Genomic DNA, 10,724 nt, shown 5'->3' with positions numbered 1-10,724 from the left:
TTGGTGTTCATTAAAGCTCGATTGGTCAACGTGGCTCCCTGGAGAGGACAGGCTGGCTGCAAGCAGCCCTCACTGGCTTGAGCAGCCAGTCCTGGCCCCACAGAGCACCCACAGGGGGAAAACCCAAACAGCCTCAATCTGTTTCATCTGAAGAGCTTCCCCTTTACTTCCATCCTTCAAATCGCGTTAAACATCCTCTCAGCCCCTGGCTCCCTGAGTATTCAGATTTACAAGCCCTAAATCCTCCACAGCTGAGCTGGGACACTATAAATGTCAGGAGGTTTGGCACAGGGAGAGGCTTGGAAGAGCCGAGCGCTTAAAGCTGAGCTTTGCTCAGAGATTCCCCGTGCCCACAGGGAATAGGATCCAGGGATGGGAGAGGATTCCCTGTGAGGAGCTGAGCTTGTTCCTCCCAGCAGCAGAATCAAACATTAGATGTTGCCAAAAGCCAGCATAGAAATACATTATAAATCAAAATAAACCCAAACAGTTCATTTGGTGCAAGAAAGTTAACCTGTAAGACACAGCCACAGCATTTGGGATATTCTTCCCATCCCTTGCTCCCACACCTTCCCTTATTAATTCACGGCAGGCAATGTGTTCCCTGTTATTGAAGCCAGTTTGCTTTGCCAGGGAAAAGAGCAAACTCTCCTTTCATCTCTGGTATCTCACATAAGAAGAGCTCCCCCCACTAACCACCAGCTCCAGGGAAGGGTTTGTGAGATGCTCCCACTCCAACAGAAACACTCCAAGTTTCTCTACTGAAAGGCACCTTCAACAAATTAATTCTCTTTATATAGTCCTGCCATGGTCAAACTAAATTCCTAATGTTCTTCAATGTTCTCCTTGGTCTTCCTGGCACATCAGAACAGAGACATAAATCACGGCCACACAGCCCAGGGGGAGATCACCAGCAGCCATTCAGTTGGCTCCCGGTCAAGCTCTAAATCCAGAGCTGCTCTGGCATCACACTGCGATGAGAGGGGACAAAACCGTGCCTGGAGCATCTCAGGGAGCAAATCCCAGGGTCTTTGCACAGTCTCCTGGTGCCACGTTGGAGCTTTTAACTAAAAACCAAGTAATCTTCTTAGAAAAGCTGCACCAAATCCCCCACGCAAGTCAGCAAGAGCTCAAAGCACAAAGGCTCTGGCTCAAACCTCCTCTTCTCCTGCCTTTGAGACCTGCTAACCCGCTTGCAAACAACGCTGCCATCCAGCAAGAGCCATTGGTGCCTCCCAGAAAGCTGTTGATCTCCCCCTCCTCCTTTCATTACAGCCTAAGTGAGACCCAGGAGCCTTTGGAAGGATCAATAAGTGTGAAAATCCCCCTTTTTCCTTTTTACCACAGAAGGAACACCCAGAATCCTAAAATCTGTTTGTTTCTGCAATCCATCACCCTCGTGGGTGGCTTGAGCCATTGCAATTGCGTTAGAACACTGATAGACTTTGTCTTTTGAGGGACCTCCTGGGTGGCTGGGGCTTTACCACCCTCCCCCCGCTGCCACCGGTGGAGGCCGGGACTGGGAACCCCCAGGAGCTGACGTGAGGAGCTTACCCAGGGCTTTGTCTCATTGAACACCAGCAAAAACAACTTGGCATTTGCCTGCATGCAGCAAACCCGGCGCTTTTCCAGTCCTTTCATTTCCACTGGGCCGATCACTTGGATGCTGTTCCGTGCTATCCATTATGCAGCACTCCAAGCATCACCAAGATCACTTTCGCTCTTGCTCAAGACTAATTAAGATGAATGTTAACTGTCTCCAGCACTCATTACCTAAGAGAGAATCTATTAGCAGCTCTGATGGAAGCGCTCTTTGGAGTTACCACCTCCCATTGTCAAAGGGTGCTGGATTTCTCCCTTTCTTTTCTGACCCGGACAGTTGCATGAAGAGGCAACTCAAGAATCATTGACTAATAGAATGGTTTGGGTTGGAAGGAACCTTTAAAGCTCACCTAGTCCAACCCCCTGCCACAGGCAGGGCCCCCTGCCACTAGAGTCCACATCCAGGCCTCTCATAGCTCCCCAGAGCGCAGCAGAGGGGCAGGATCCCCTCCCTAAGCTGCTGCTCACGCTCTGGGGGTGCACCCAGCACACGGGGGGGTGGGGTCTGGACTCAAGCACACACTGAAGCTGGGTCATGGGGAATTGCTCCTCACCCAGCACCCCAAGTCCTTCTCCTCAGGGCTGCTCCATCCAGTCTGCCCCAGTCTGTGTCTGTGCTGGGGATTGCCCCAACCCAGGGGCAGGAACTTCCACTTGGCCTTGTTGAACCTCATGAGGTTCTCATGGGCCCACTTAGAGCTCATCCAGGTCCCTCTGGATGGCATCCTGTCTCTCAGGCATGTCAACCACACCACACAGCTTGGTGTCACCTGCAAATGTGCTGAGGGTGCCCTCAATGACTATGCCATTGATGAGGACATTAAGCAGTACTGCTCCCAGCCAGCTGGCCAGACCAATGGTTGATGCAGAGGAAAACCAGAGTGTTAACCCAGAACATCATGCTGCTGCCTCAGTTTCCCCCTCAGCTCTCGCCTGTGGGCTGTAGTGGTTGGAGGGGGAGATTTCTTTCTGCTAATGAGATGATCCATGAATATCACAAGCAAGCAGGAAGGAAAACATAGGGATGTGAGAAAGCAAAAATAAACTGGTCTATAAATAACTCCCCTCCGGCTGCGCCGGGCAGCACGTCGTGGTAAAGCCCTTTCCAGGGATGGGCAGCTGCTTCCCGCATGCACAGGAATACAGAGATTTCTTTAACAGCTACAAGAAACTGCTGTTCTTGGTGGAATAACATCCTCGAGCACCCACTCCTGAGCACCCAGAGAAAAGGGGCCTCTTCTGCACAGAGCCATTTCAGGCCCGGAGATGTGTGCAGGGAGAAGCAGGCAAGGAAATTCAGACTTCCTGGATTTGTATACAGTTAGCCCCATCAGACAGCTGGGACTGGTTTTCCCCACTCCAAGCAAAGCTTGGTTTAACGTTATTCCCATAAACCCACTTTATTGGTGGGATTGGAAGTGTTGGAAGGCTGCTCTAAGGTCTCCCCTGCATCTTCTCTTCTCCAGACTGAACAAGCCCAACTCTCTTAAGCCCAACTGATCTCATGATCATCAGAGATGTCCCAAGAAGCCTCCCAAAATGCCCAAGCCAGGATAGACCAGACAAGGACTGCGGGTACAAGGGCAAGGGAACATCCCTGCACTGTCATGATGGGAAATGGAAGGGATGCTTTGCCCTTAGAGCCCCAGAGGTGCCTCCTGGAGAAGCACCAGCAGAACAGAGCCCACCAGAAAGCCTCAAAGGGGAATAAACTGTGTCTGGAAATGACCTCTAGGCTAAGGGAACGTGCACTCATGGCTTCCCAAACACTGCCTAAGACTGAGCTGAGCCCCTTTCCAGCATTCCCCTCATCATTCCTGTACCCTCATGGCCAGCCCAGCACCAGACACGATCGCACCCCACAAGTCCCAGCAGGAGAAAACCAACCAGGTTCCCTGTTGCAATGGAATAATTATGGTGATGTTGACTCAGCCTTCGAAGAACACGGATAAAAGCAGGTTCCTGGTTGTAGGCAAAGAGCAAGCAAGGCACGGAGATGTTGCTAGCACAGGTTATATTTAGGGCAATCCAATAAATCTCTGTTTTGACCTTAAATAAAGGACTGAGTGCAGCTGGGAAGAGAAGGAAGGCAAGCAGCACGCTTCACAGCCCTCATATTAATGCATCAAGCTACGGATTTATTTTGTCAGGCTGTCAAAAGTGGCACCTTTATGGGTTTATATAAAGAGGCATTAGAATAGAAAACACTTTGTAGCTAAAAAACCCCATTAAAATAAAGAATATATTGCCCAGGTTTTGATACTGAATAGGATTGAAAAGCAAATAGGGGCTGCAAAGGGATGGAGAAGCTGCGTTCTCCTGCGTGTGGAGGCTGCGATGCAGTGTAACGCATGGATGGGGTGTCTGACGCATCTGTCAATACAGGTGTTTGCACCCTTTTCAAGCAGCTTTTGGCCTAAGCTAGCTAATGGATGGAGAGCTGAAACACTGCTGGATTTTCACAGATGACTGGGTGTTGGTCCAAAATAAAAAGCTTATTCCTCTCCAGTCCCTAGCTGGGAACAACCAGCCCTTGTTTGGAGTCACCCTGTCTCAGGAGGATATAATTCCTGAGCCAAACACTGTTCATGAACCCACCAGAGCAGGGAGCAAGTGATGGCACGAGGAGCCACAGATTTAGGCTGAAATCCTTTGCTGTTGAGCAAGGAGGGAGCAGAGCAAAGCTCCCACGCTGGTACCCACAGAGCTGCCCTACCTGGGACCAGGAGTTGCTGCTTTCAAGGGGACATTAGGAAAGGATGATGCAATATTTCATTGCTGGTGGCAGTGTTGCTGTTTCAGTGCATGGTTTTGGAAACACTGCCAGGAGGAGGCTGGAAAATCAACCTCATCTTGGGGAAGCGTCTCCAAAAGAAGGTAACCTGTGGTGGGATGCAAAGCAGCACCTTGTTCAAGCCCCATGGCTGAATACATTGTCCAGAGGTGAGGGAAATAATTGAATACTCAGAAATAAAGATATTTCACATGACAACAGCTTCTCCAGGAGTGGCTGCAGCCTCCCTATCTCGAGGCCAGGGGGGATTTTGCAAATGCCCACCCATGCAAGGGTGCTCGGTGCTGTTTCCAACAACAGGTACATGGCAATTCCTTGAGCACAAGACAGCTCTGGAGGGTTTTGAGATGGTTTGTGAGACCCCAAATCTCAGCTTGCTCCCCAACCAGCTGAAAGAAGCCCCCTCCAGCAGCCTCATCCCCCTGATGCAATGCCCCCGAGCATCACCAGCACCCAGGCAGCAGCTCTTCAAACCCCCAGTCTCCCTCCCCTGCCCCTCCCAAACTCACTCCTATTAGTCCCATACCCAATTTTGGGTGTAATAGAGGCAACAGCTTTGGGAAAGGGAGGAGACCATGACTTCTCTTGCAAGGCATCCCAGCTCCTTGGGAGTGAGGACACCCTGTGGATGGGCTCTGGACCTGTGGAGGATGAGCTCTCATTGTAAGCACCCGGTTTTCCCACCCCTGCTGCCCTTCTGGCTGCTTTACAGACCCTTGGACCTGACACTTGCACCCTGCTGAGCCTTCAGACACCCAAGTTATTGCTGCTTTATGCAATTAGAGGCTTTCCCACAGTCAAGCAGGGTCCAGCCCCACCAGCACCCAACCAAGGCATCATGCCATAAGAACCCCAATCAGTACAGAAACAGCCAATCCCACCAGGTTACATCCCTCCTGGTTAATACAAATCATTCCTGTCCCTAATTAAAACAAACCATTCCTGTCTCAAGCTCCACTTGTACAGAAGATAAATCTGCCTGGACACACTTGGGTGGGTTTGCTGTCTGCTTCTCAGCATAGGTCACAGCAGATGAACATCCCTTTGCTAGGGCAGGGGGGCATGCCCAGTCTTGCCTCCTGGCATCATCAGATGGTGGTATCATCTTGTTAAAAGTGTTTTGGGAAGGAGAAACAATCCCATCTGCACATGAGATGCATGCTGGGGCTTACCTGGTGATGATGGCGAGGTGTGGAGGGCTCATGCAGGCTCCCATGAAGAGCACCACGTTCTCGTGCCGGGTCTGCCGGTACGCCATCACCTCCCTCTTGAAGGCCTTGAGCTGGTCCTCGTTGTCCCGCTCGATGTCGATGAGGCGGATGGCCACCTCCCCGTGCCAGCGGCCGTGGAAGACCTGCCCGAAGCGGCCCTTGCCAATGAGCTCGCCGATCTCGAGCTGCTCGAAGGGGATGTCCCACTCCTGCAGGAAGATGCTGGTCTGGCTGGCCTTGCGCGGGAAGTTGCGTGTGGAGAGCAGCGAGAGGTTCATCTCTTCAAAGTCATCCTCGGACTCCTGCACCTCCTCGGGGCCTTCCTCATTCTGCCAGGGGGCAAAGGGAGGTGAGCGCAATAGGAACTGCACCCAAGGAAGATAATGGGGACAAGACCCCACTGACACTCCCACTGCTCGCTCAGACCCAGAGGAACCACGCTGGTACCTTCCAAAGGCAACCAAGTGGCAGGAACTCAGATTTACAGGGAGTCATTTATTTACCCCAGGGTTAAATACAGGAGTGGGATACACCAGAGCGTTTAATCCATTCATCTGACAGCAGTGCTTCATCCTACTATGGCCAAGTTGTGCTCTGCTAGTACAACTGCTCCCACCCTGGCACCTCCTGGTCTACACAGAAGGCACCCCAGGGTGGATCTGACCTTCCCCTTGATCTTTTCCCTGTGTCTGCTTTCTGTAGGATTTAAAACACCCGTTAAAAGCTGCATCCCCATCTTCACCCCCCACTCCTTCCCCTCCACTGCATCTCAGAAGAGCTCATTGAATTCTAAACCTGAGGGCGGACATGAAGCCCATGAGAGTCCCGCTTCATGGGGTGGGCACACGGATGCCTGGCAAGGACCAGGCCTTGGCCATTAATTCAATTACCAGCAATTTCACTGCACAGATGTTCAGCTTCTCTGATTGCTGTGAAATGTGCCCCAAGACATGTGTAAAATAAAGGTCTGTTAAGCACAGGAGCAGGTCCTGCTGTCTCACCTCCGAGGTGGGCTCCACTTCAATTTGAAGCAATGGATTTCCTTCCAGGCTGTTAAAAGAACGACTGCATTAGTGAAAACACAGTTAGGTGGGGAGCACACATAGGCACCAAGTCCTGCTTCCCACAGCATCACTGCACCAGGTCTAAACAGATCCGGGATGAGAAGTACCAGGCTCAGTGCTCATGTGGGAGAACAGCCCCTTCCCACCCACATCCCGGCTGTCTCCAAGCCCAAGGACAGCCCTGAGTGCTCACATGGGAGGCGGGAAGATAACAGGGATGAGCAATGTTCATAATTGCATTAATTAATATTGGATGTGTAAAGTTCCAGGCTGGATTTGGTGATGTGGGAGCACACAATCAGATCTCCATCACCCAGAGCACACAGTGAGGAGGATGCCTCATCACCACGTGTCCTGGGAGGTGTCACCCCAAACTCACCCAGGGAAAGGGACAGATTTGCACCCTTGCAGCTTTTGACCATATCAAGACAGAGCTGGGGCATGTGCTTGTGCATTTTTAGGTGGTCTCCAAGATCAGAATTACCTCTCCAACAAACACCAGCCAAAGCAACAAGCACAGCTGATCAGACACCAGAAGTGAAGAAAATAGGGTTTTTCAATCATTTTTGAGAAGTGGAGCTTTCAAAAGTCCTCTCTGCTTTAAAAGAACCCAAATTCATCTGGTTTCCCAGCTCCCTGGACCAGGAGCTCCTCTTTTTATTCTCCACTTACACAGCACCTCCCACCACCAGGGTCTCACTGTGCCCAGCAGTTAACAGGGAATTAGGGGAATTCCGTGGGGAAAATCAGCTGGAGCAGCTCAGGTGGTTTCAACCGTAATATAGGATATTATAAATGATTATGATCAATAACATAAATAGCAGCATCCTCTCCCAGAAAGAGCAAGGATCAGAGGAGAGGCTTAACACTCAGTGGTCCTGTGTGTCCCATTCAGCAGCCACTAAAGAGCTATAAATCCCAGGAGAGACATGGATGTATATATAAAAGAAGTCGACCCTGATATTTTAATCCACATGGAGAACCCAGGGGGATGCAGATGGCTTCTGCTGCCCATCACGATGCACGGGTGGTTGCAGGAGCACCAGTCTCCCTCCTCCTGCCTGCTGTTTAACCCAGGCATGAATACCTGTCTCCCGAGTATCGGAAGCAGAGGCTGGTGTTTAACGCAGCCAAGCCCCGGGTAACCTCAGTGCCTCTGTTCTAACCATCCTATAATGCTGTGATTTTCAGTGGGGTGAGCAAGAGGAGAATCAAAGATTTTGCATATTGGAAGCTATTTCCCGTAAAAGCCCACCAGCTCTACACCCCATACCTTGCAAAAAGAACCCCAAAAGACTTTGATTTCACCACTTTGCCATTAATTCCCCAGCCACCAGCAGTGACAAAGGCTCCATCCCCATCCCTCCCATTGCCTCCCCCAGAGGTGGGATCCACTGTTGCCAGGGCCGTTTGGAGAGCATGGGGGAGCCAGACACAAACCACATCACAGCCTGAAGCGAGACCCTGTCTGTTAAACTGCTGGCTTAGAATGTCCTTCCAAAAGGGCATTTATCTAAAGGATCAGCAAGCAACAGTGAACTGAAACGTCGGGCGCAGGCACAAGGGCCTTGGTGAATGCTGGGATCAGCAGAGCAGCTCAGACTTGACCTGCCAGGGAGATACTGCATTGCAAAACTAACGTCAGTGCAAAGTTTGTTGGACTTGAAACTATCACAGGTAGGGCTGCAAGAACTCTATTAAACTATCTCAAAGAGCCTGGTTCCCTGCTTATAATTCAACACAGACTGATTACAGACTGATTTGTGTTGGAAAGGACCTTAAAGCTCATCCAGCCCCAACCCCTGCCATGGGCAGGGACACCTTCCACTGGAGCAGGTTGCTCCAAGCCCCTGTGTCCAACGTGCCCTGGACCGCGCCCAGGGATGGGGCAGCCACAGCTTCTCTGGGCACCCTGTGCCAGCGCCTCAGCACCCTCACAGGGAAGAGCTTCTGCCTCAGAGCTCATCTCAGTCTCCCCTTTGGCAGGGTAAAGCCATTGCCCTTGTCGTGTCCCTACAGGCCCTTGTCCAGAGCCCCTCTCCAGGTTTCCTGGAGCGCCTTTAGGCACTGGAGCTGCTCTAAGGTCTCCTCTTCAGGAGCCTTCTCTTCTCCAGCTGACCCAGCCCAGCTCTCTCATCCTGGCTCCAGAGCAAAGCTGCTCCAGCCCTCGCAGCAGCTCTGGGACCTCCTCTGGCCTCGCTCCAGCAGCTCCACACTTAGTAAGATTAATCTCTTGGGCTTTGGCTTCTCAGACTGAAAGTCATTTTTATTCCTGATGGTGAAGCACTGGGCAGGTGCGTTGCTGTGGGTCATAAATCAATCCCCTGTCCTCTCCTTTCAATCTTTCTCCTCCATGAGACATAAGCCAGAGCTGTGAGCTGGGTTAGGGCAGCAGGAGCATCCCTGACCATCCACCCCAACTGCCCAAAAGGCATCCCTGTGCCCCAGACCGGTCCTGCAAAGCCACAGGAGCACCCCTCGGTGCCTGGAGGAGGTGTGGAACGGAGGATGCTCTGCACGGGGAGGGGAAGGTGAAGTTAAGGCAAGAGGAAGAGGAGGCACTCACATGGGGTTGGAGTTGACAGGGTGGAGGATCACCTGCGGTGCTCGGGTCGGTGTCTCAGGCACCACATCTGGGGAGGAGAGAGCAAAGTGAGAGCAGGATGGAGGCACCAGGAGCCCCTTCAGTGCTGAAAACCTCCCTTCCTAGAAGCCTAGAATGGTTTGGGCTGGAAGGAACCTTGAAGATCATCTAGTTCCCTGCATCCCCAGGTCCAATTTAGTTACACTCTTAGCTATAGCTGGGTATAACTTAGGGCCATCCAGCCCTGCAGCATCTTAGTGCATGGTCCTGCAATAATATACTGGTCTGGGGGAGAAATCCCACCCCAGCACAACGCCCCTGCACACATGCAGGGGTTAGGAGAGCCAGACATGCACCCTCCCAAGGGATAGCTCAGCACCCTGTGCTTCAAGAGACATACCTGGGAAAATGAACTGCTGCTTGTATTTGTAGTAATGGGAAGCTGGAAAAGAGAAGAAGGGAGTTAAACACCAACCTGCAGAGCCAGACACTGGAGAGGTTCCAACCTGCACCCCGTCCTCCACCATGGAACACCAGTTTCAGGTCCCCTCCATCCCCATCTCCCTGGAGGATGCAACCCACAATACCACACAGGGTGCCAAATTAAGACTTGGCTCCCAACCAGCCTTCAGGAACCACTTGGCATCATGGAGACAATGGAAGGGTGCTCAGGCATTGGAACAGGCTGCCCAGGGCAGTGGAATCACCATCCCTGGAAGTGTTCCCAAACTGTGAAGACGAGGCCTCAGTGCCATGGGTTAGTGGTGGCCTTGGCAGTGCTGGGGAGCAGTTGGACTTGATGAGCTTAAAGGGCTTTTCCAACCCAGTTGATTCTGCCCATTTTTGCCTGGTCCGGCCCATCTAACTGTGCATTCTGTGTGCGTTTTTCCATGCTCTGGAGCAGTGTCCTTCCCAGGGTCCCTGCCTGCTCCTGGTGCGCTGAATGGTCCCCTGGGGATCACTGCCGAAAGCCAGCACTGCAGGAGGGCTCTGGGTGGTGGTACCCTCCATTATCTCCCTATCACCAGCAGGCAAAGCCCAAGAGCTGATCGACTCACACGGGCAGGCAGGTCATGGGTATGAAGCAAGAAAGAGCTGCTGAGGCCACCAGAGGTTGGCACCAGTTCAGAAGGCACCATCTCCTTAAGCTTCAAGACCCCAAAGGCTGTTCTTCAGCTTCAAGACCCTGAAGAATGACCCCAGCTCTGCAGCAGGACCCCTGAGCCAAGATCAAAGGAGACTCGAAGGTAATTCCAGCAGAAAAAGGTCACTGTGCTGCACTTTCCAAGCTCAAATCCTAATGCCCAAGATGCCTGTTTTGATGAGATGAACCATGGAGAACTTCCCAAAGGAGAAGATGAAAGCACACGAACTCCTGCTTTGTGTCACACTGGCTACTGTTTGCCACAGGGCTCTGCTCATCACAGGCATGAAAGCCTGGAGCAGTGATCCCTCTGAGCTGCCTGGGG

The 10,724-nt window shown here is 51.9% G+C and overlaps 1 protein-coding gene across 1 annotated transcript in view; it reads right to left on the bottom strand.

Moving 5' to 3' along the window:
* Positions 1-2,295: 2,295 nt before the first annotated feature.
* Positions 2,296-10,724, bottom strand: part of KSR2 (kinase suppressor of ras 2) — a gene marked incomplete at its 5' end in the record, with an annotated part of 39,915 nt that continues 31,486 nt past the window's right edge. Inside the window, 5 exons of the mRNA XM_010022921.1 lie at positions 2,296-2,446; positions 5,569-5,936; positions 6,609-6,657; positions 9,238-9,304; positions 9,656-9,697. Coding sequence (XP_010021223.1) covers positions 2,296-2,446; positions 5,569-5,936; positions 6,609-6,657; positions 9,238-9,304; positions 9,656-9,697 — 677 coding nt within the window. The remainder of the gene's footprint in view (positions 2,447-5,568; positions 5,937-6,608; positions 6,658-9,237; positions 9,305-9,655; positions 9,698-10,724) is intronic.

This window comes from Nestor notabilis, unplaced genomic scaffold (genome assembly GCF_000696875.1).
Source record: "Nestor notabilis isolate BGI_N333 unplaced genomic scaffold, ASM69687v1 scaffold25019, whole genome shotgun sequence".
Classification (NCBI taxonomy): Eukaryota; Metazoa; Chordata; class Aves; order Psittaciformes; family Psittacidae; genus Nestor; species Nestor notabilis.
Note: the sequence above shows the minus strand (reverse complement) of the source record. Positions and strands in the feature narration are given on the sequence as shown.